This window comes from Mugil cephalus, chromosome 11 (genome assembly GCF_022458985.1).
Source record: "Mugil cephalus isolate CIBA_MC_2020 chromosome 11, CIBA_Mcephalus_1.1, whole genome shotgun sequence".
In the NCBI taxonomy this organism is placed as follows: domain Eukaryota; kingdom Metazoa; phylum Chordata; class Actinopteri; order Mugiliformes; family Mugilidae; genus Mugil; species Mugil cephalus.
In genome coordinates this window covers 14,326,145-14,350,529 of record NC_061780.1, presented here as the reverse complement: position 1 = coordinate 14,350,529, position 24,385 = coordinate 14,326,145, and the positions used below count along the sequence as shown (strand labels likewise).

Here is a 24,385-nt window from a genome sequence, read left to right as displayed (position 1 = left end):
CCATCTGTCTCCCTTTCAGCTTTTCCTCCCAGACTTCCTTCTTCCTTAACTTCTCTCTCTCTATCCATCTATCTATCTCAGGCCTCCCTTCCCACTCAATCTAGCTCTCCATCCATCCCTCCTGTGGCTATTCAACACACTTGTGTTCCAGACAAACCATCTGGTGCACTTTATTAATGACTGACCCTACATGGCTCAGACGTCGCCTAGCTGCCACCACTCGCTGAGTGTTCATGCGTCTGTATGTGTGTGTGTGTGTAAAACCAGGTGCATGCTGACTGAAGAAGTGGTGTTGTGTGCAGCTTTAGCCACTGAAGCAGGTGCGCTGGTTGCAACGTCCTAAACTTATTTTTCCCTCTCACCTTTTACTATTCTCTGTTGGGCACAACAGTACTCAGTTAATTCATATTTCAATATCTGAAATTCTGTACGTAATAACCATTCTGATTGCTAGAAATGCAGGAAAGACAATGTGATCAAGGTAATCTTATTCTGAGTACTTAACAAATATAAAGTAGGTAGTTTTATGTCAGACAAATCATGTCTTTGCCACATGTAAATTTCAGATCATTTGCTATGTTCATTGGCTCATTTAGTGGCTTAGTCCTTCACTCAATGAACTGCACGTGGAGCAAAGTCTTGAATACATTTGTGTTGACATCCAAACGCTGACATTAAAAGTCAGAAGAGACAGATGGGGGGGGAAGAAAAAAAAAGAAGGAGAAAAGCAAGGAAGAAAAGCAGCAATGTGCTTGTCTGGGGATTGATCCCTCTAAGACACACTCGGCTTCCCCTCTGAGAATGAGCAGAAGAGGAGAGGTTGGAAAAAGAGAATGACTTATGAAGACACTTGAAAGAGATGTGTCCACACTTTGATCAGAAAAGGCAAAGGGGGTTCGGGGGGGCACAAGGAGATATATAATGTATCGGGTTCAACGAATGTAGGAGGTCAAACTTTTCAGGCACAAATGCAAAAAGCCTGTGTGTCGTAGTAATGCTTTAATACTGTGAGATGTGGGGCATTTTGTTGCATGTAATGTTCAGCATCTTTGAAGGACGGGGTCAAAGATATACTACAACTGGATCAAACATGTACAGATGTGGGCAAACAACAACATATGTTTCTGCTTTAAGTTGATTGGCTGAGAGGAAAGCACCAACTCAAGTTAATCCTAAAAAAAAAGCATAATTCCTTCAACTAATTACGGCTCTGATTAAATAAATACACAAGCACCAGAGGTAATCTAACCAAAATATGAACAGTATGCACTAATCCAACATCAAAAGGTAGAAAAACAGTCAAATGGGAGCATAAAGAACATAATGAAAGTTAACCATAGAGTGAATCAGTGTATCACAGTTTTATCAGGACTGCCAAACAGTAATGTATCTGGGCAACCTGTACGGCAAAATGTCAAGGAAACGTTGGTGCTGCTGATGGTAATGTGTTCAGTGTGTTGTCTTCTCATTCGCTTTTTCTCATTCACACCTTTACTGTCTGTTGGCTCATTAGCTGTTAATTGTTTCATTTGGCAACAGATTGAGAGGAAGCCAGAGTGGGTATCTGCCACAACTTAGATGGTTTTACAGAGAACAATGTAGAGCATCAGGTTAAACAGTTGCCACCATTAAACAGCCTGTTAGGGCCTCAAGATACTCAGCTAACGGTTCTTAGATCTGAAGGGAAGTCAATGGGAAATGTAAAGAATTCTTTATCAAGTTGTTTTAAACTTAACATTTTGGTTTGATTGACTTTCTACAAATTAGGATTTTCTGGTCACTGATGTCTTCATCTCATGCAGGGTTAAGGCATTTTGTTTATACACTGTGTTTTGTGCATACTGTATATAAATATGAAAGTCTGTGTGCCTAAGAAGGGTAGTGAAGCATGTTAACTCTCATACAGACACATTTCTGATGGCTCTCAGGATTAGTGAAATTAAAATTCATGCAGAATTCATGACAGAACTGGAACAGGATTTGGCATTTCCCTTTTTTTTTTTTTTTTAGGAGATCGGATGTTTCCTTAATTCACACATACACAGATGTGTGTGTGCAGCTCCAGTCTGTGCACGACAGACAACACGACTAACACAAACGTTACTCAATATGTTGTGGCACCAGCAACATTTTTGTTAGATCATACACAACTATGTTGGTGTAGAGTCTCTTTACTCACATGAATTCATATTGAGAAAACACAATGTTTGAACTGATCAAGTGTACTGTGGTTGCGCAAAACAAATTAAACCAACCAAAAAGAACTTTTCAGAATGATTTGTTTTTTTAAATAAGTTGTTTCCTCACACTGATTCTCGTTCAATGGAAATGTAAAATACGCTTGGGCATGATTGTACCTTCTAAGTGATTCATCAATCAAAGTAAGTTGACCGTTTTCGCCACAGCGATTGTCAAATCAAGATAAGATGACTCACTTTAAATGTTACAGTTCTTCCATTACTCAAAGGGAGACTCATCGAACAGTGAGTTGGTTTAATATTGCAATAACACTTCATTTGATGATATGATATTCTGATATTCTGACAACTGAAATTACACCTCACACCTCAACAGCCTCATTTCTGTTGATTTATTTTCACACATGAGAAGCAGAATTTAGTAAAGAAGCAGTTAGGTCAATGTTTTCTAGATCACACTCACCACATGTGCTGGTACTTGCTCCATCTTGGCAGCAGGTGTACCAGGTCTGGGGTAGAACTGGTTGATGAAGAGGCTGGGGAATCGATAGCATTTCACCAGGTCTACTGTCTCCTGGAAGTCCTCCTCAGTCTCACCAGGAAAACCGCAGATAATATCTGTAGCAATGGTCACACCAGGGACTCTAAGGGAGAAACAGAGACACTTTCACCGCACAAATCAATGTTTTTTTTATGCCTCGGTTGTAAAAATCATTTTAAAAGCAACTTAGTTTCTGCTTCACTTCTCATGCAGCCATGAAAATGATTTCTCTAAATAAAACTTAATGATATTGGTATTTGTATTGCGGTGTAACTAGCTGCATGGAAAATATTTCCACTTTGGTTTTTCATATGTCAAGAACTTTCCCCATGGACTCATTCAGCCAATCAAAACCTGATTAGCAAGCTCTGTTGCCAATCGTTAGTGATTGATTATTGACTAGCTGGCTTACTGGATTAATTGTGGTCCGTCGTTTGGTATGGGAATGAATGCATTGATTGGTTCCATGTATTTGGTTTGTATTGACAGCAGTTGGATGGCTTGTAAAAGAACTCCAAGGCTAAGTCATCACTGTCAGTCAGAAAACAATATAGCTCTAGAGGAAACACTTGACACTCCCATTAAAATGAACACAATTTGGACATGTTGCTCTAGCATTTCAATGATAAGGCTTTAATCTTAAAGGCATTTATATCATCTGTGGTTCCTTAAGTAACTGTCAATTACTATCAAAGCTCTACATTCAGTGGAATAGGAGGCACACTGGAGCATCTTAATAGACATGCCAGGACCAGTAGTATTAGTACAGCACTATTAACCGACAGCTCATCAATAATTTGACAATCTGTCTATTAATTCTATTTTTATGAATTCATCCAATGCCTCCTTGATCTTATAAAGTAGAACTTCACTGCAGGAGAGCCACACAAAACAAGAACTGCAGTAAAAATATTTTATCGGCTCTTTGAGAAATTTAAGACAACAAGAAAACACAAACACGAAGATTTCAAGACTCACAAGGGAAAGAGAACTCAACAAAGACATTAAGAAAGGAGTGGAAAAGAGATTTTCTCTGCAATCGACAGCACGATGCATCTTTAATTACATTAACTTCCTGCATCTGCAACCCCGTGATAACCTCTGACCTATTGATGGGTTCCAATTGGCTGATGGTCATTAATATTAACCAATGGCCTGCAGGCACAGGCCTCCTTGACCTCTCAGATCTGCCTGACAACCACCCTATGGAAAAGGAAAACTACATAAATTAAAAAACTATGTGCCTAGCGTAGTCAAATGGCTAAATAAATGAATAATTCACTATTTATCATTAAAATTACCTCGGACCCCCTCAAGCAGAGGTTCTAAGCCCCCTGAGTATTTAACACAAAATGCATGTTTTAATCCTTTATCTCATTAAGTAAACAAAGGACAATTTGCAGCCTGTAGGCTTCTACAGTAATCGAGTGTCCTGAAAACAGGAAGATATAGTTCATTTGTGTGCGTGTGTGTGTGTACTCCCATTAGTGTGATCAGAACAAAACTTACTGGTATGTATATTTTGTCTGGATGCAACATGCTGTGCAGCACATGGTATCTAATGTAAAACTTAGTGCTGTTCTCTTCTAGGCATTTAAGAAAGTCTGCATAAACTGTAATTATTTACTGCTATTGCCTGTAATACACTCCCCTGAGCTGTTTTATCAACGGCAGTAGGAGGGAAGGTAAATAAAATTACATATATGAACAAACACACACTTTTTTTTTCTTTTTCCTGTGGCATCAATAGATAGCCGTCTCCTGCATCTCCACAGGGCTTGTATATCTAATTTGTTATTGCCTTTAGGTGGTAGTGGTGCCTAGGAGGTATAGGCAGCCAGTGTGTCCTTTTCATTCTTGTAGTAGCACTAAAAAATGAACACCATTGCAGGGATTTAAAAAAAAAAAAAAAAAAAAAATACAATTCATGCATCGGCTGCGAAATTACACAGGAAGAAAGAGGACAGAGAAAACGAGCAGGAAGAAAGGTAGTGTGAATTGTCTTTTGTAGATTTTCATAAGGTGTAGGCTGAGAGAGTAAAAAAAAAATGTTAGAAAAACTAAACACGCGGTGTCATTTTGACACCTCTGCCTCTCACAGATCTAAGGGTGATAGAGGTGTGATGTGTGATACTAATGAACAAGTATACTGATACCCTCCTTGTTAAAATGAGAGCGGAGAAAGGTATCTTGTTATTGTTCACCTTTCAAAAACAAGAGTGTGAGAGAGCCAAAGATGCAGAGACAGAAAGGGAGAAAAAGAAAGACGAGAGATTACATTTCAGCTCGGCTTGCTTTCAATTAAACTGACGCAGAAGGGGGATATTTTTTTTTTACCAACTTTTTACGAACAAGACTGAAAAACGGATTTCTTTGTCAAACCTGGAATGAACTGTTGTCGCAAAGTACTGGACGTGACTGAGGGCAGGGGACGAGGTTTGTGACCTCTCCAAACAAGCCTGTCCGTTTTATGTTCATCCAGTTTTGAATCATATCGGTGTTTACAGGTCAAGACGTGTTCACTGTTATGATTCAATGTTAAGTAGAATAGAGTTTTAACTGTAACCTTTGCTACACCTTTCTGTTCACTGTAAATAGAGCGGAGCAACATTGTGTGGGGTATTGTCACATTACACAAGCATGCGACAATACATGTTTTTGAAAGATAAATGACTTGCCTAAACCTAATATAGAAAGATCTAGATTAGACTAACCAAAAACCCTGACAGAGCAAGATGGGCCTCTTTGTTGTGTAGAAAGGAGATAAACAGACATGGGGACCAGGATCTATAAAAGAGACGTTATCTGATACGGCCGGGGACAGGGAAAGAGTTAATGTTTGCTATTGATTACAGAAAATGTCACCGAAAAGTATTTGCTATAAAACACACAACACAAAAAGGAAAATACAGTTCATCCAAATTCACCAAGATGAAAAAACAACAGAAAAGCAATATGAGATTAATGCTGCAGGGATGCAAGACACAATGAAGCTCAACATTTCACACCAGGCAGCATTTAAATATAAATTCTCCAAAGTACATCACCCTTATTGCCTCTCTAAATGTCATCTTTACATCCCATATGTGTGTTTGTAGGACCGACATTTAATTAGTTCTCTGCTTGGCAGTGTCTGAGACTATGAATGATCTTTGTTTTAATGGAAAGTAAACTAATACCTTGTGAATATATTAAGAGAACATCTGAAAAGAGGAAGAAAGAGGAGGAAAAAAAAAAAATCTCCCTGCGCTTGGAGTCACTTGCCAAAACTAATGACTAATGCCGAGATTACCGCAGCTGCTTCATAATAAAAGGCACCTGAAGACCATAATTCAAAAGACATAATGGGTTAGGAAAACAGGTTGGTGTTTGTCATTTCTCCTTCTGCTTCGTGGAGGCAACAAGACCGCATCCCTGAAGACAGTAGCCATTAGACATGGTGCGCCACCAGGATGAGATAGGATTTGCACAGGGAAAAAATGTGTTCATAGAAGACTAAATTATCTTAATTAAAACGCCAGATAAGCACACAGTCATACTCCCATCTGCCTCGATGGGTGGAATGAAGCTCCATAAAACACACCATTGTCTGTGTTATTATTATTATTATCAACTCTTTGTGTGCTGAGGTTCTCTCACAATCCGTGCACGTGTGTGTATGAGCTTCCATTCATACGCTCTGCTCCCCCCCCTCCCTCTTCATCATATATTCAAAATATGTGCATGTGTACACAAGTTTGTTTGCACAACAGATGCCTGAGAGCGGCCCCCGTGATAAGATGAAGGCGAGACCACTGGGACATAAGAACCCTGAAAGTGACAACAAGGGAAAAAGTGAGAGTGACATGGAGGTGTAGAGAGGAAGGCGATGGGTGGAGGGGTGGAAGGATAAGAGTGGAAGAAAGACAATCTGGGAAGGTAAATATTTATCTATTCATATGTCTAAAAAAGAGCTCATGCTACCTATCTGTGCTGCAGTGTATGTGTGTGATACGCCTGCTCTCTGATATGGTAATATGTGGCACACTGGGGCTGCTGTGGTGTAGGAGTCGGACGGCGAAGGGAAAGAGACGATGAGGCAATGAGGAGGAGGGAGTAATGCAAATGGTAATGAGAAGGGCTGGTGGTAAGATGTAAAAAAAAAAAAAAAAAAAAAAAAAAAGTTTGGAAAGCTGTTGTCTTGAAGAAAACCTCAAGTCCTAAATAAAATCTTATTAACGTGTAATCTGACAGATTTACTCGACGTGTAACTGTTTGTGAGGAAGAGACGGCAGCAGCTGGAGTGACAGTGAAAACTAATTCTACAAGGATTGAAGTTTGAAGATTAAGGAACCCGAACGCATTGTGGGAAAATTAAGTTCAAGTCTGACGTAATCAGTGTTTATGTGAGGGAGAGCTGTGTGTTGTTTTTTTAGCCATCTGTCCACCTCAATATTCTTTAATCTTCACCACTGCTGTTTTTTTTTTTCCACTGTCACCTTAAGACTGACTGTCTACATTTCTTTTCTTTTTTAATGGTAAAAATCCCTCTAAAAGTCCCTCTTTGAATTATTCAAGAACACGGCATGGTGTCTGCAATGGTTACAATGTATTTCTTCTAATGGTTGCCAGTTTGTCAGGGAGCTTCTGTTATTACTAGGTCACATTTAAGACAAAATTCAGGTTTGACCTGTTAAGAGCGTGGAAAACAACTGCCTAAGCATTTAGGCAAAAGCCTTTAAATCTTACTAATGTTGCATCTCTAAAGAGAGAAGAAGCATAACATCACACTCAGCCTTAAAGGCAGACACACATATATTGCATTTGGTCTTCTGGGTTGAAGCCATTCAATTCATATGTGTGATATTCTTATAACATAAACTTGAAGTATTCTTAAAAAATGAATATCTTCATCATTTACCAAAATCCTCTTCAACATACAGACTTTATAACACCACCATTTTGTAAGCTTGTAAAGGTAATTTTTTATTTGCGGTGATTTACTTGTACTAAGATTAAACATCTCCAGGAGAAATGAGTATGAACACGGACAATAAGCTTAACCCTTATCGCTGCTACGGCCTGAAATGGTGTTCATGGAGAGAGGTTCAACACACAGTTGTTATTTGCATTGTGGTCTCCAGGTCTGATATTAGATTTTTAAAAAAAGAAAAAGTGCACTTTCCTCACTTTTTCTCCACTGAAAGCTGGTTGCACACACTTAATTATTACACTAACTACCCAAATGAAAACCATCTAAACAGTACCACACAGTATACAGACAACAGAAAACAGTTTCTCTCTAAAAGTGGAGACAAAAAGGGACCTTAGAAAGGGGGAAGAGTTGGGACATTTGTGAAGAGTGCACGTAACCACTCAGACACTTAAACGTTTGATTTACCTGTGGCAGCTGGAGGTAATGGTACTGTCATGTAGCAGCTCAATTTACAGGGGACGAGAGGGAGGGAGAGAGAGAGAGAGAGAGACTACTTGGTTATCACTCAATTTCCTCACACACTGACACCATCAGGGATGAAGGGGGGTACTGTCAGCACTAGCTGAGGAGATGCCAGGTGACTGACTAGATAACAGAATACTTAGAGAGAGATTAAAGCTGCACAAGCAAACAAGGTTACACTTCTGGCCTGGTACAAACTTTAATGTCTACAAAATAAGTTTAAAAGTAACAACTCCCGTGACCTAAATCCCAATTAGACTAAAATAGAGACAATGTCGCGGCAGCTAAGATAGATGATAACAATTAATTACTATGTGAGTCAAGTGGGTCCTCGCATTCTTTTAATTTGCTGTTATGTAATTCAAAAACTGAAGGATTAAAAAGAGGTTAAAGAAAACTGCAGCGCGCCTGAGAGTAGAGAGGTGACAGACAAATGATAGGTGTAGCGAGAGTGTGGCACATGATGGCTTCACAGTTAGGCCGAGAGGAGCTGTCAAACTGTCAGAAAGACTTTCTTAGCTTGTATCTTACGCTCATTCTTACTTCAAATCCCTGCTTTCTCTCCGTCTAATGTGTGGGTTTAGACAGCGGAGTGTGGAATTACTTTTTTTTCCCCACTTATACTCAAGTGAAAACCCTGAGCTATGACAGTGTCCTTGGGTTAATAGCAGCTTTTCTCACTCCCACACACTTGACTTAATTGTCATATAAGATCGGTCATTTCTGTGGAGAAAGATAACGTGCTGGTTTTTATTAAAGAAATAATGTTTAGGCTAAAAAGAGCAATAAACTAACACATTCAAAATAGGTAAACACCTGATATCATCTATGAATGTCTAAACAGGTTGGATGTAGCAGTGGTCTACTCACACCGAGTCATTTGTCTTTGAACCTGCGGTGCAGAATAACCTCAGTCTTACCATGCAGCAGGTCATTTATAAAGATCGAGGTGGCTGCTAAGGAATGAATGGAGAGCCAAGTAAATAATGATACCACTGGAGTCATCAGTAAACTTTATCATTTAATGAAACAGCCTGAACACAGCAGAGCAGAACTGCAGTTCAATTTAACACACACACTTACACATGCTGGCACACGCATACTTCATTAGCCTCGGAGAAGGATAATGAGAACACACACGTACACATTCCATTAGTCTGAGGGAGGCGTAACAGAACGCACAGACGCCACGAATCCATCCATTCACACACATGCGGGCACAGTTGTTTCACACTCATCTACACACAGGCGCGCACGCGCACGCACACACGCGTATTAAGGTTTAAGGAGGGCGGCTGGGCAAAGGCACGACACTCGCGACTGTCTAGCCAGGCGTTAAATGGACTGTCCCTTTGCACTTTATTTCAATTTAATCCAACCTTCATTGGCATACCAGTACAATGTGATTCATCATTCCATCCCACCGCGATGACCTGACCTGCACAGACACGGATAACATCAAGGCAGCGGATAAACGCTGGACATAAAAGGCTTATCTGAATCAAATGAATGGTGGACATGCATTACGCGTAGGCTATTGTGCTCTCTTTATCAAGCAGCTCAGCATCAGCAAGTTTGAACACTGTCAATGACGGGCAAGTAACAGCGTCCATTTATCTCGTCTTTTTGTTCAGGAAGAGATATGAGCAGATGCTGAAAAGACCAATAATTAGAATTGATGCTTTAAAAGTGAGGTTAATTCTGTATGAATGGGTTAATACAAGTTAAGGAAGAAGAGCTACCAAGGCTATTTTAGGATGGTGCTTGTTAGTTCACCACTAAGAGCAGACCTATTTACTTGCGAAAGAATGACAGCGAGGCTTGAAGGTGTTCACACCTGGCTGAGCTTCAAGTATCTCTATTCACACCTGGCATCAGAGCAGATCTCCACATGCGATCAGAGTGACCACTTGTGATCACAAGTGTTCACGTACATTTGTGAAGTATCCTCCACATCCACAATATTCTACCTGCTGCAAACAGCCGAGTGTGAGATTATGAAATGCAGAACTCTCATTGACTGTTGTGTGTGGAGCCACGTGGACGCTGAGCAAACCGAACGGGACAAAACTCTGAGGACGCGGTCGTTCAATGACAAGAACAAATGCCAATAACACATTCACTTTTCTAAAATAATGTTGCCATGTACAGCCATATCCATTGTGTGCTAAGAAAAAAAAATGCTGCTTACTGATGATACTACAACACTATCTATGTATTCTAAAGTCTTCATGACACACAAGGTGATGCAGCATTGTGTCACTGCGTTCTGCTATCAGTAAATCTCCACACATTCACTCCAAAAACAAATCACTGATCAACATCTGCTGACTCTGAAAGGAGTATTAACAGAAAACAAGTGTGAACGAGTATCCAGAAGAGGCCTTAGCGATGCTACTGTGTAATTATTTCTAACTAACTAATAACGTTATGAGCCATTAAGCTGATAGGCACTAGAGTCTAAGAACAGCACCATGTGGGGGTTTCTTTTCAGAGTGAGGAAGAACCTGTCAGGAAAAAAATCAATTAGCTTTGGTCAATAAAATGAGATACGTCACAAAGATTTTGACGGAGTCAGCGGCAGGGTAATCACTTCAATACTGTATACAGATACTGTACATTGCCAAGCGAATGACAATTATCAATTGAGACTTCACTACAAAACAACATGAAAACTGTTCATTTCTGCTTCGTTACAAAATAAACACAAATAAAAATGATAATCTCAGATTAACAAAAGTAACTGTACGTAAAGACTGAAACACTGAACTGAAGCAAAACTGAAAATGCAACCATGTATCATCCCAATACATTCTTTCCCCTTCTTTTAAATGTCACTAATATTCCTTGAGTTTGTGCACACACACTCGACATTTAGGTGTTTTTGTTACAAACTGAACTGAAAATATTGCTGTACACAAAAACAAGTATTTAGTACATGAATGAATGGTACTGAGCTATACACATCATATGTTAGTGTAAGTATCCATCCAGCAGCCTAAAGTGACGTAAGTGGCAGAGCTTTTTACAGAAGCTGAAGGACACGACAGTAGATGAACTGAAATGACATGGAGCACATTCCTCTGGGTTTAACTGATTAAGGCTGCCACACATTACCATTTTTGGCTGAAAATTCCCCTCCTCGTAAACAACACTGTAGAGAAATTCAATATCACACACAAACTCAGCAGTGGCAGCGGAGCACAACCTCCCGCCAGTGATAACCCACTGGAGGCTCGACTATGGTACATTTGAAAACAGAGTGACACTCACACAAACAGATTGCAGTCCATCAACTGTGAGCGAAACTGTTGTTGGAAAAAAAAAAGAAAAAAAAAAGGTAGGATGACTCAAACACTAGGCAAGAAAAATATGATACATGATATGACAGAGACGGAGAGAATGAAAAGTGAGTGCGACAGTGAAACATGACTCATAGCTAATCCTAATACGACGAAGGCTCCGAGATGAGGCCAAATATCAGCTGATATCTTTTGAGTGTGTGTGCAGTGGGCGAGTGCAAGCAAGTGCAGAGTTAACACTTTCCTGTCCCATCACTTGACATTCCATTACGTTTCTGAGAGACTGTTTACATGAACACACTGTACTGCACGCTTCCTTGCTCTCAGTCATGTGTATATGCGAAGATGTGGGTATTAGCAATCTAAGATCTCTCAGAACTCGCTGTGCCTTGCTCTCCGAGTCAAATCGATAGTGTTTGTACCTGATCTGAATGGCCACAAACATTTTCCTGCGGAAAACATTCAAAGGGCCACAAATAGTTGACTAACAAATGAAAAAAAAAAAAAAACAGTACACACACAGAACACCCTACTCCAGAGTCAGAAATGTGAAGGAAGGAAATCTTTCCAAAGCTATCTGAGCAACTGACAAGCACCTCAGAATAGTGGTCAACTAATCAATCAGTGGGGCCGATACTTCTTGCAGACTAATGCCATTTTGAGATAATCTGCTCTTGCTGATGCATGCACACAGTTCAACAGCAGACACATCAGCAGGAAGCCTTGACACTGTGTCTGCTGTGGACAAATGGTGGCGCGACCTTTTGAGTCACTTTTGCCAATCTGAGGTCAGAAGTCACTGTGGTGTTGTGAACATGCCGGTGCTCTATTTAACCCTTTACAGGGCGCTCATTGAAACGCTTGGAAATTCTAAATCTCAACCCTAGAGTGTTTTCACAGGATGTCAAAAAAAATCAAGATTAATGAAATTAACATTCATTAATGGTTCCCTGTCCTTAAGTGGTAAACAAATGTTAGACCATTAGAACATAGGTGCTGATTCAGGCACTTGCTAACATCCACATTATTACATTAGACAACATTAGGCCACCTCTTCCTGGTACCTAATAAAGTAGTTATGCTCAGTATTCATGCAGAGGTGGACCTGGGAGACCACATTTGACCCTGATTTGACCTGAGAATGATTCCTTGACCTCTCTGGGCAAAAATATTGTGCCGAAGTGACCATATATGGTTCCTTGCCCCATAAAGGGCTGAGCTCCCTGATAGAAAACGTGTTAATTGATTGAAATTACTAAAATTTTATATAAGTACAAAGTAAAAACATTTCTTATTATAAATTACTCATGGTTTATTAAATTATTCAGTCATTTCAGTCTTTTTTCTCCTGTGTACTTTCAGGTACTGCCTTTCCCCAGTACATTGAGTGCATCTGAGTACATTACTATTAGCCATTGGGGCATTCTGTTCTTGTATTTATTTGTAGACTGGGGGGTGGGGTCGCCTTTTGTGCAAGACACCAAATAACACCACTGGACTTCTATTTAGCTTCTCTGTTTTTTCATTCCTGGTTACTTGTTTCCTCTAAACACAGGACATTTAAGAAGCATGTTACTGTCATCCTGTTAATAATGTCAGCATGTGGAAAATTTAGTTCTTGGTTGTTTGGGAACATTCCCATAGTGATTTAGTCTGAAGTTCCTCATATTCAGGAAGCACACACTGTCTTTTTGTGCATTCAAAGTTTAAAACTGTGTCTGGGCACATGCAAGATGGAGAACACTTTCAAAACCTAGATCTCATGTCAACAGTGGTGCTAGCAAAGAAGAGACGAAGGGGGAGGGAGGGACATAAAGATATGTTTACATCACCAAGTCCAGGATGAGTCACAGTATCAGTTGGTGAGTTAATTGCTTTTCCGTTTTTCAGGAAATGACAAACTCACCAAAAAATACTTTTTGATGGTTGGGCCAAATATTGGACTCTAGGTGACAAGTAGTATAGGTACTGCAACACAAATCATATAAAATCCTTACAAACATGTGCCTGCATGTATGTGTGTCTGTATGTGGAGAGAATTACCATAGTGACTAACATAGGAACAAATAGTTTGTCTTCAGGTTAATTTGATCTCTGTTTGATTTAGTTTGCACTGAAACTGTAGGTGGGAAACCAGTACTTTCCCATACTGGTGTGCAAATGCATTTGTTTGAATGAGAAAGAAAAACAAATACCACTCCATCTCTTGGACAAACAGAGAATATGTGTAAGAACTGAGGAGAGTGTGGTAACTCAAACATAACCTCAGTCCTTTCAGAACACAGATAACCTTGATGTTCATGAGTAAAACCCACATAAAAGCACGTCGTTGATAAATATGATAAATTACAGTCATTTCAGTTACTGAAAATTTTGACTGACCACATACATATGAGTGTGCATGTTATCTTCTTTCTAAAGACAAAAAAGATGGCAATGTGGTGTGTGAGACTATATGACAACTTACCACAACATAAAGGAAAACTTGTGATTATAGTGAATCAGTGAGTGTGAAGCTGTGAATGTTGTGCGGTGTGATGTGATACGTGCGTGTGCAGATGTTTTTCTACGTTAATGTTTTAATATGTGAGTGTATATGAGCAGTTTAAGGCAAGGGAGGGAGATTTAATCCAGAGGAAGTGTCAACAAGACAACAACGTGTTAGGAATTGCCTTGAGTCATTATCCAAAAGCTGTTTTTTTCCTGTCAAGTGCACACGAACACACATGCCCACACAGTTACACAACTCAGTTTCAGCTGTTCTGAAGTTAATGAGTCATCTCCGCTTGTTCCCTGTTATTGAAAATGAGCCAATCCACAACGCTAGATTCACAGACACACACACACACATACACAGACAGGTAAATAGACAGGAAAGCTCCCCGGTTTTTCAATCATTACTGAATTAAATGATTTCTATGCACAAACCAACAGGCAACATAAATAAACTGCATGAATAGAAGGACTATTTTAATGAGTTGAGTGATATAATCGACCTGATATTGAGCAATATATACTACAAAACTACATGATATTGAGCAATATAATATATATATATATAATAATATTATTATGTATAATATAGTCCAATCAAAATTACTGAATGACTATAGTTTATTTTTTAGTTCGGTGCCTTTTATTAGGTCGAACTAAAGAATATCTGCAGATGCTTATGAGGAAAAGGTGCCCAGCAGTTGTGGAAAATATGTTTGTGAAGCCTTGGGCACTAGAGTGGAGCTGCTGACTGGCAAGTTTAAACCACCAGGTTTGCGTGTATGTGTGACAGAAACTCTCAGTGCCCACAATGACTAACGCTGTTTGCTGCACATGTTTTGCCGCGGTTAAATATGGGTTTTAAACAAAAGATTGGCGCGCGCACACACACACACACACACACAAACACAACGCTTCATTGACTTTACTTGCAAAATCATCAGCTGGAGGGAAAGGAGAGGAGAATGGAGGGACGGAGGAGGATGGGGGGGTGGGAGTGGTAGGGGGGCATGTTGACAAGTCCCGCCAGTGTGTCAAGTTATCGCGGCTGGCTTATCTCACTCACTGTCCTTTTCCCGCCTCTTTCACCCTCCCTTTGTTCCCTCTCTTTTATCCCTCGCTAGAAGTCTCATCTGGGTTTTTTTTTCTCTTTTTGTTTCTTTCCATTGCCTGCAGGTAGCTACCGCTCCTTCCACGCACAATTCCAGTGAAACATTAGCCCCGGCCGATACCTTAAACCCTTAAGTGTGTGCGTGCATGTGTGTAAACTAATAAAGGTATCTGCAACAACAAACAGAGCCGGAGACAGTCTGCTCACACACACACACAAGCACGCACGCACACACCACAGTGTAGTCATGCTACTGATGCACGTGTCCTGCCGTAACCCAGTCAGGTCTGATGTATCCTTGTTACTCTTCGTGACTAATAGAGATGACTAACAGGTACACAGACAGACGGGGAGCAAACAGAACTCTCTTGGAGCCGTTTGTTTGGCGAGAAACAGTTGCCACACTCAAGACACTGGGACACACACAGAGTTTATCATCAACACATTATATCAACAGTCCCAGCGTCACTGTGGCGGCAAATTGCAACACACTACAAATACGTAAAAGGTGCCCGTGATACCAGGAAGTCTAAGCAAAGCACTTTGTGGTAAGAAGAGATTTGAAAAGTCCATTATTACTTTCCCAGAATCAAGTCTCTGGTCAAGTCACATTAAGCAAGACAATGGCAGACAAATTCCAAATGGAAATCTTAGTTCTTCCTGAGTAGGAGCACATAGAATAAATGTTCTGCTAGTGTTAGTGATGTCCTGATGAAGTTCTTTGGCAGATCTTTTGATGTTCAGTATCAGTCGAATAGAGTTCCGACCTGATCTTGAATAAACAAAATTTCCTCCCATGGAAATGAATAAACTCTTTTCTTATTGTACTTGTATTCTTCTAGCACAAGTGTGCACCGTGCAACTATATTAAGTCCAATAAAAAGGGCTGTCAAAGTTAATGTGTCTAAAGGGGTGGCTTGTACCTTGGCTCCAGAAGCTCCATCAGACGGTAAAAACCTGAGTTCTCTACTACAGAAATGGGCTGGTCATGCAACGCCATAAACTCTGTAACCCTCTCTGTAACATTTTTCACCTTGACTCAACATTCAGTGTTGGTGGTTGTTTCTGTGCAGCATTTGCTTGAGTGCACGCTGCATATTTAATTTTTGCTTTTTGGTGGTGGCAAATCATGTTTATTTACATGAGTTTGGTTCATATTCTTCAACTTTTAGCAGCTATGATGCTAGCCAACCACCATTAATAGAGAGGAAGAAGACGTTTTGATGCTACGGAGGTGTGGTGGTTCTAATTGGGAAATCCCTACTTGGTGGCACTCTTTACATTAGAACATGCCATGATTATGGTGTATTGCTGTCATCTTTTGGTGTCAGATCATGGAGACTGAAGGGTCACAGGTTCCATTTAACTAGATGTTGCATTTGAGAGACACATAATTATCACTGTAGTTACTGGTAACTATTTAATGTAGTGCTAGCTAGAAGAGAGAGAAATTGTTTTAGAAACTGTTTTATGTTTAATGATGGCAGTTTATAGGCAACACTGTATTTAAAACTTTACTAATACGGAGTCCTTAAAAGTCTGTCTCTGTACTCGTTCTGGTGTATACTTTAGGCGCAGAGGGATGTATTACTTTGCAGCCATATGAACAGAGTTATAATAAAGGCCAGCGCCAATACATTAGCAAGACATGATAAGTCATAATGAAACCACTGAAGCAATGATTGCAGTGGGACAGATTGGTAACTAAAAGCTCAACTGCATAGTGAGTTACATAGCTAGGTTCCTATAGGTCATGTTAAAGGTCAACAGTCATTGTATAAGTCGGCTGCTGGGATCACACAGCTCGATCACCTGTTAAATTGTCCAATTCCTTTGGGAAAACAACAGTACAAATTCCACAGCTAGAGATACAAATTTTAATATTCTGAATAATAAAGTACTGTTTTGCATTTCCATTTCGGAGTTTCAGGATTATTGTTGCATCGCCTCTTATTTTCGTCTTCAAAACGGAAAGTAGGTTTAAATGCTTTAAATGCAGAATGACAGGAGCTGACAGGCATGGGAGTGAGTGTGTCTCCTTGGGAAAAGGCCTTATGCCCTGACACTGAAAGGGTTTTCAGAGGTCAGGAACACATAACCACCAGGGAACCTAACCTATCAACCAGAAGGAAACCCTAGAAGGTCTAAGGGCCGCTCACTGCCCAGCTGTACCCTGTCATTAATACCTGTCTGGTAGCATGAAGATTCACCTCACCCTACCCTTTTTCTTTCACTCAACTCACCCTAGAATTTAACATTAATCCAGGGCAGATTCTGCTCTGCCCACACGCCCAACCACCCCCAACTCAGAGGCGCATTACTATTCTCTTCTGCCGTTTCATCTTTGGCCCTTGTGGTTCACACGCAATTAATCCTTGAGTAGTTCAGGGAAAATCAGCCAAAACATTACAGGAAACTACAAAACAATGGTGGAAAATCCTCTGACCATGTTAACTCACTTTGTAATAGATTTATTCCACCATAACAGGATTTTCTCTACTCATAACTGCATAGAGAATGATTTTAATTGATAGAAGGAGAGAAAAGCGAACATACAATTATAATTGTTAATTATAACAAATCAACCATTTATTCGAAATAATTATTGCACTGATTGTTGAAAGAAAGTGGGAGAATACAACATAGGTATAATTATGTTATCCAAAGGGAGGTGTGTTTAACGTATTTCTCTGTGGAAGCGGAGGAGTTCAGTGAATTGTTCTATGCACAAAAAACTGTGTGAATTAGGCTAAACATTAATGGACAGAACAGTCGGATTAGGCATAAAATTAAAATAATATAATGATCATGGGTTTGGAAAATTAACAACTTTCTGCAACTGCAACTTTAATATGGACAAGTATTAAAATAATAAAATACTTAATTGAATGCACTGGCCATACAGTACATCAGTATTTCAAGATCAGTTTTGGTGGTTCTCAGGAACATCCAGAAATCGAATCATTTTTCACACCATCTTAAAAAACACATGATTCATTTTCTTTGACCAACGCATCCATGTGTGGGTTTGTTATTAGCTCGAATAAGTGTGAAAAAGAGTCCAGTGGAAAGTATTTTGATATTAAACCTTTGAGAGCCCTACACACTCAACATCATTTGCAGTGTGGAACAAACTCAACATGATGAACGGTAAAGTGTGAAACATTTTGCTTGCTGTCAACTGATGACAATGTTACTCGGTTGGTGATGGTGCCTGTTTGCACAGAATCATTCAAAAGCCTCACGCAGAAAAGAAACAATACACTAAAATCTCCTTAAACAAAACAAAAGAGCCACCTGTCACCTAGTTTTAAGAAAAACAACACAAATCATTTCATAACCGAGTTCCAGATCTTCAGGACCTTCTTAAAGAAGGTCAGAGGGGTGTGACCCTGTGCGGTGTTTATGGAATTAAGCTGTTTAAGACAAATACATTTATTTCCTGCTCTGTCTGTCACTCAGATAAGCCTGCCACAGTCTTTCAAGTGAAGTGTATATGCAGAAAGTCACAACATGCATTTGTGACCCTCTTACTTCTTAGTAAATACATGGTGTGTGGCATGTTGTTTTCAATTAAACATTTTGTTGTTACTGTCACTTTTGCATATACAAATTGTTCTGTTTGACAAAATGTGGATTTTAATATTGTTACAGTAGACAGTCTTGCATCTAACAGCTACTACAGCACCAAACACACATTTGAGATACCTTTTGTTTTGATACCCCCTTCTATTCGTCTCTCTCTATGCTAGGTTTGTCTGCAAGATAACGTTTTGATAAAAACACACACACAAACACGCACGCATGCACAGGGTCCGTTTTTTGGCTTTTCTGAAGCCCTGGCACCTCTCCCAGACCCTGAACTGTACCCCAGGCATTACTACTGCAGCCAAATGGGTCAAACCACAAGATGTTGATTTCACACAACTGACATCATCCATTTGTGTTTAAATGTATGTTTATGCCAGAAAGCCAGAAATGGAGCAATCAAGCACACACACAAGACACACTGAAGGCAGTTTATGCCATGTATGAGGAATAATTGAGTACCAGATCAGTGTTACTATGTTAGAATTACTACTGAAAGGAAAAAAAAAAACAACAAAAAAAGAGAAACAAACAAGGAGATGGTAACAGAATCATAGAGACCACTACTGTCGGCAATGTTGCATATACACACATGGACAAATAAGTAACTAAGTCTGCAGATGTACAAGCAGCATAGATATAACTTTTTGATTTGATTATTAACTTCCTGAAAAAGCTTCTCTTTCTGTGTCTGTTGCTAGTCTGTATTCTACGATGCAAACATTTTTTGTAATGTTAAAAAAACTAATTTGATAAATTAATTTGGTTCTGTTTATGTTGACAAAAGGTGAGATTTTAAGATAGCATTAATACTAATTGTAAAAGCTGACACTGCATTGTAATGGTTTATTTAAGTTTATGTCTATTTTTCCATATTTTTTTTCACTGATTTCATACTTGAACCCATTACTGCATTGTTGGGATGCAGTAAAGATGCGGTAAAGATTGGTTTATTGTCCTTCACTCAATGGCAAGAGGAACTGAGCGGCTCATGGTGCAGTTTAAGGTTATAAATGTGGATCAACAGTTACTTTCACTGAAATCATTGCAGCACAGGACACAGAGAGGACATCTGAGTAGATGGTTTATAGGAGCTTGAACAAGGTAGACCTTTCTGTATTTTTAAAGAAATGCATTTTAGCCCAATCGCAGCCATTATGGTCCCGTTGCCATGGCATCTAGTTGCATTTCTGAGGAGGTGGACGTCGGGTTACGGCATAGGGTCCAGAGTTAAGCCATATCTAAGCCACCAAAGTGATTTATTATTATTATTATTATAGTTACTGATTGAAAGGAAATGAAAAATGTTCTGAAAGTTCAACTGGTCTATAGTGAATAAATGTCAATGTCAGATTTATAATTTATATTTAAGCCTGTTCGAATGTGACCTACAAAAAAAGGACTTATACAAATTCTATGGAATGTTGAAGTACAAAGATCTCATCCGCTTAGATCAAACTCAACATATATGAACATATAGAAATTAAGACTAGGATTTATAGTGTATATAGGAACCAAGTCAACATAATTTAACATCCATTACTGTTGCTGCATTTAGCAACTATTACAATGTGTGAACCTACGTCCATTCAGGAATTTGACTTTGCTTCTAAAATACGTGCTTACTAACAGTCTCTGCAAGTCCATTACCTACATTATATAATTAAATATAGCAGGAACACCTTATATTGTACTCATCTTAGAAAAACATATGGTGCCATGTAATTACAGAAAAAAAAACAGGAGGTTATCATCTGCCAACACCAGTGACAGGCTTAAATCCACCACTGCATGTATAAATATATATTTCTTCTTAATCGTACAATAATGCCCAGAGATTCAATTCAGAAATATAACACAAACTCATTTTCATATGAAACCCTTCACAGCGTCTTATGATAGTATCATTTCTGTATTTATTCACCAGTCTGTCATGCCACAATTAATCATACTCAAACTGTATGACTGATTATCCCCCTAACAGTAAAAGATTATGTTTGCATTTCCTGGCAAAGTCAGAGGTCAGATCTGTGCATCATGTGGCTATATTTAATCCATATCAGGAATTTACATGTTTAGGCTTTACATCTGTGTATGTAGATTACTATGTGTATCCCGGAGGAACATTTACTTAAACATAAATATATTCCATTCATCTCTTAACTCTATGCTTGAAATGTTTTACCTTGTAAAATGATGTCCTGATGAATGAGAACTGACAAAAAAAAGAGGTAAATAGTAGCTAAAGCCAGAGAGAAAAAAATATATCAATGATGCTTCTGAGAAGGTTGCATTTTAATGAAGCTTAATTCAAATTTAGTCACCCTTTGCTGTGTTTAGTAAAATGTTTCAAGGATGTCAAATTAACACAGACGTCCCTAAATACCTATGAGCTGCCATATTTTGTCGAATTCCAACACATGAGCATCCACACAGGCAGAGCACATGTAGCACACATTTGACACAAGAGATCTTTTCCAAACCAGTGTATCGTGATGATGGCAACAGCAACTGATGCAGTGAGTTGGACCCATACTGTTAATGTGTGACTGTTTTATTCATTTGAGTCAAGCGAGAAAGGAAATCATTCAACAATGTGTCCACGTGAATGAGGAACGTTTATAATGTAACGCACATGCATGTACACTCACAAGGAGACACTAAAGACCATTCTGTGTAATCCAGACAATAACACATAACATTTAAATTTAAAATAAAACAGCAGCACCGGTCCGTTAGGAGCTGATATAATGTCTTACCTCTCTTTCAGGAAGTCTACCACCCTTCTGAAGTCATCAATGCAATACTCTCTCTTCATGTCCATGAGCACACTGTCTGAGGCCGACTGTACAGGAACATGAAGGAAGGCGTAGACCCGTGGATGATTCAAAATCTTTGCCATCTCCTAGTTAGACACAGATGGAAAGTGCATGGTGAGAAAAAATATAAAGGTAAAACATCTATATGTCACTGAGTTCAAACTAGTGCTCACAAATCTGCACATATCTTATTGGGGTTTGTGTGGAAATGAAAAACTGGTGAAAATACAGGAACGGGCTGTGGCGGTGGACAAACCTACGATAATACATTAGATATTACTAACAAATGATGTCCATTAGGCAATGATTTAAGGTCTCACTATTTTGGAGAGAACATTGATGAAGATATTGCGTAGAGACGATAAAGCAAATAATTTTCATGTCTTCTGTGTGGAGCTTGTAGAGCATCCTGGTTCAGTACAGATGTTTACACTATTTTAGGTAAATGCAATGTTTGTTTGTTTCGCTCAAATATTTCGATCTAACGAAAAAAAAAGACAATTAAAAAAAGAAAGCTGGAATTTCAAAGTATATCGTGTTTTTATTTACATGAATTTAGGTTTTCGTCAACTGAAGCACACTAAGGCGGTAAGGGGTAAAGAGTCACTGGCTCTAGGGAATGATAGACCCTAGTAATGAATAAAATGAAGATTTCAGTAACATTCCAACCTTTTTATACTATTTTAACTCCAGACCTTCTGCAAACTATATCTTTCTCTTTTTTATTTGATTTCTCCTTTTATATTGGGAAAATAAAAGCAACTCAGAGAATTCATTGTGTACCCACTAGGTCTAAAGACCAAAGAATCAAGGTTGCTCCAGCAGGGGCCCTTTATGACTGTGAAGTCAAGAGCTATTACTGAAGCAAGCATTTCAAAATGGTAAGGGGGGAAAAAACAAGAACAAATGAAGTCTGTAATTAACTCAGTAAGGTTTATGGTCACCAGGCTCCTTTGTGTTTTCACCAAAAAACGTATACAAATCTTTAAAGATACATCATGTTCAGGAGTTTCTACAATATCGAAAACCACTTTAAAGTGTTCTGTTCTTCAGATTGTAGACTATTAACAATTTAGTCAAGATATTTATTTCCATCCAAAATTATAACCATTAACGGATAACGGTTTCTAATTTTTTCTTAGCAAGAACACGGCATGTTCACACAGTGCTTTAATTGGGGGAGTTGGCAAGTTTTTTTTCTTTCCTTTTTGCTTTAATTTCCTCAGCAAAAGACCTGGAAAGACCACAGATGTTAGATTTTTCTGATGGACATAATCAGGATGCTATCATTACCATGCTAATCACCTCAAGAAGGAGAGAAAGAAAAAGAGAGGGGAGGAAGAAATGATTTAATGATTTCCTACAAGAATTTGCTGATTGCAGTCCGTCTTCCCAATTAAGATCTATTGTAGAATGTTCTCCCTTTCATATGCAGACATTAAAGCGTGCGTGTGTGAACACACACACACACACACACACACATCTCAGTTGCAGCACCACAGGGGGTTGACCGCTGGAAGCGAAGAAATTAGAAAAATTTAATTTGGTTGGAAAATGGAGCCTGATTGGTGACAGAAATCAAGTTGCTGCTTGTGTGTATGGGAGAGAGAAAGAGTGAAGGGAACGCTTGAAACGTAACATGTATTTTATTATGTTTTTAAATATTTTGAGGTGAATGAATAGCCTAGCACCAAATGAACTATGCACTGCTTTTCTATGTATATAAGCATTTTCGGATATACTTTAATTTTCTGGTGTAAAGTCTTTGTGAGTCTGAAACTATACAACTGCAATGAAGCGAACAAAATTAACTAGATATAATGTGCTCTGCGTAGTTTTAACAGAACAGGTCATAGTCTTATTCTGCATATGTCACCGGTTGCTCGGGATGGACATGAAGAACTGGTTCTTTAAAATAACTGGTTCCACCTGGTTCAATTCACTGATATCATTAGCCTTTATGCTTATCGATTCCCCTTATGACTGTTTTCATGACGAATCTTTACGTCTCAGTCCAGGTGGCGGTAATGAAAGTTGTTTGCCAGCCGCCATAAAACGAAAGAAGAAAAAAGGATGAAGTATCTTTACGTTGAAGCATGTCATTCAAATCACATGGCGTTCACGTGATGACAAGGAAGACACGATGGTGGAGAGACTGACACGGTCTAAAGAGCGGTTTCACTTCACCAGAAGGCACTGTGACAGCGCAACATGCAACTTATGCAGCACCAAGGGCGACAACACCACCAAAGTAGTATTTGTTGACGACGCACTGCATTAAATACAGAGAGTGCCATGTGTTCGACAATCTCCAGTCAGTAAGTGCAGCTATTGCTCTGTCTCAGCAGAGCAGTGGCAGTGAAAATCCAGTGACCAATTTGTTATTTGTTAAATTACATAAGTTCTCATCTCTTGTTCAGAAACTCAGTAAAATTTCTGTTGTTTACACAAAACCATGAATGCCTACTTTTTGTAAATCAAAATTTCACAGGACAAATTGATAAGATAACTGATAAAGAATTGGATCGATAAGCAATAATGGCATCAGTATCAATAAAATCTTGTATTTACTGCATATTTTTACCTACAAATGCCGCCATTACTTTACGTGTGCAGTGCACTCTAGGAGTGATGACGTAAAATGGTTACACTAGGAAGAAGAGCTGTTGTCCCAACATACAGTAAACCTGCCAGATGACGGCCAATTGAGGCTTAGTTGAAGCCTTGACACGTGATTTGAAAACATGTCCATTACTAGAAGAACAAGGGACTTGATTTGCCAGACACATTCCTGTTTAACTATAAGACATGGATATGTGGTTTAAATATTATAAATAAATCGTATTTATATAACAGTCACCATCGGGAAACAGATCCTTGCTCCATTAACGCAAGA

At 39.1% G+C, this 24,385-nt stretch overlaps 1 protein-coding gene across 1 annotated transcript in view; it reads right to left on the bottom strand.

Moving 5' to 3' along the window:
- The window catches only part of cdkal1 (CDK5 regulatory subunit associated protein 1-like 1), a 194,182-nt gene that overhangs the window by 50,980 nt on the left and 118,817 nt on the right, over positions 1-24,385 (bottom strand). The window contains exons 10-11 of the mRNA XM_047598519.1: positions 21,430-21,575; positions 2,662-2,842 (exon numbers count right to left, since the gene is read on the bottom strand). Of these exons, the coding sequence (XP_047454475.1) occupies positions 2,662-2,842; positions 21,430-21,575 (327 nt within the window). The remainder of the gene's footprint in view (positions 1-2,661; positions 2,843-21,429; positions 21,576-24,385) is intronic.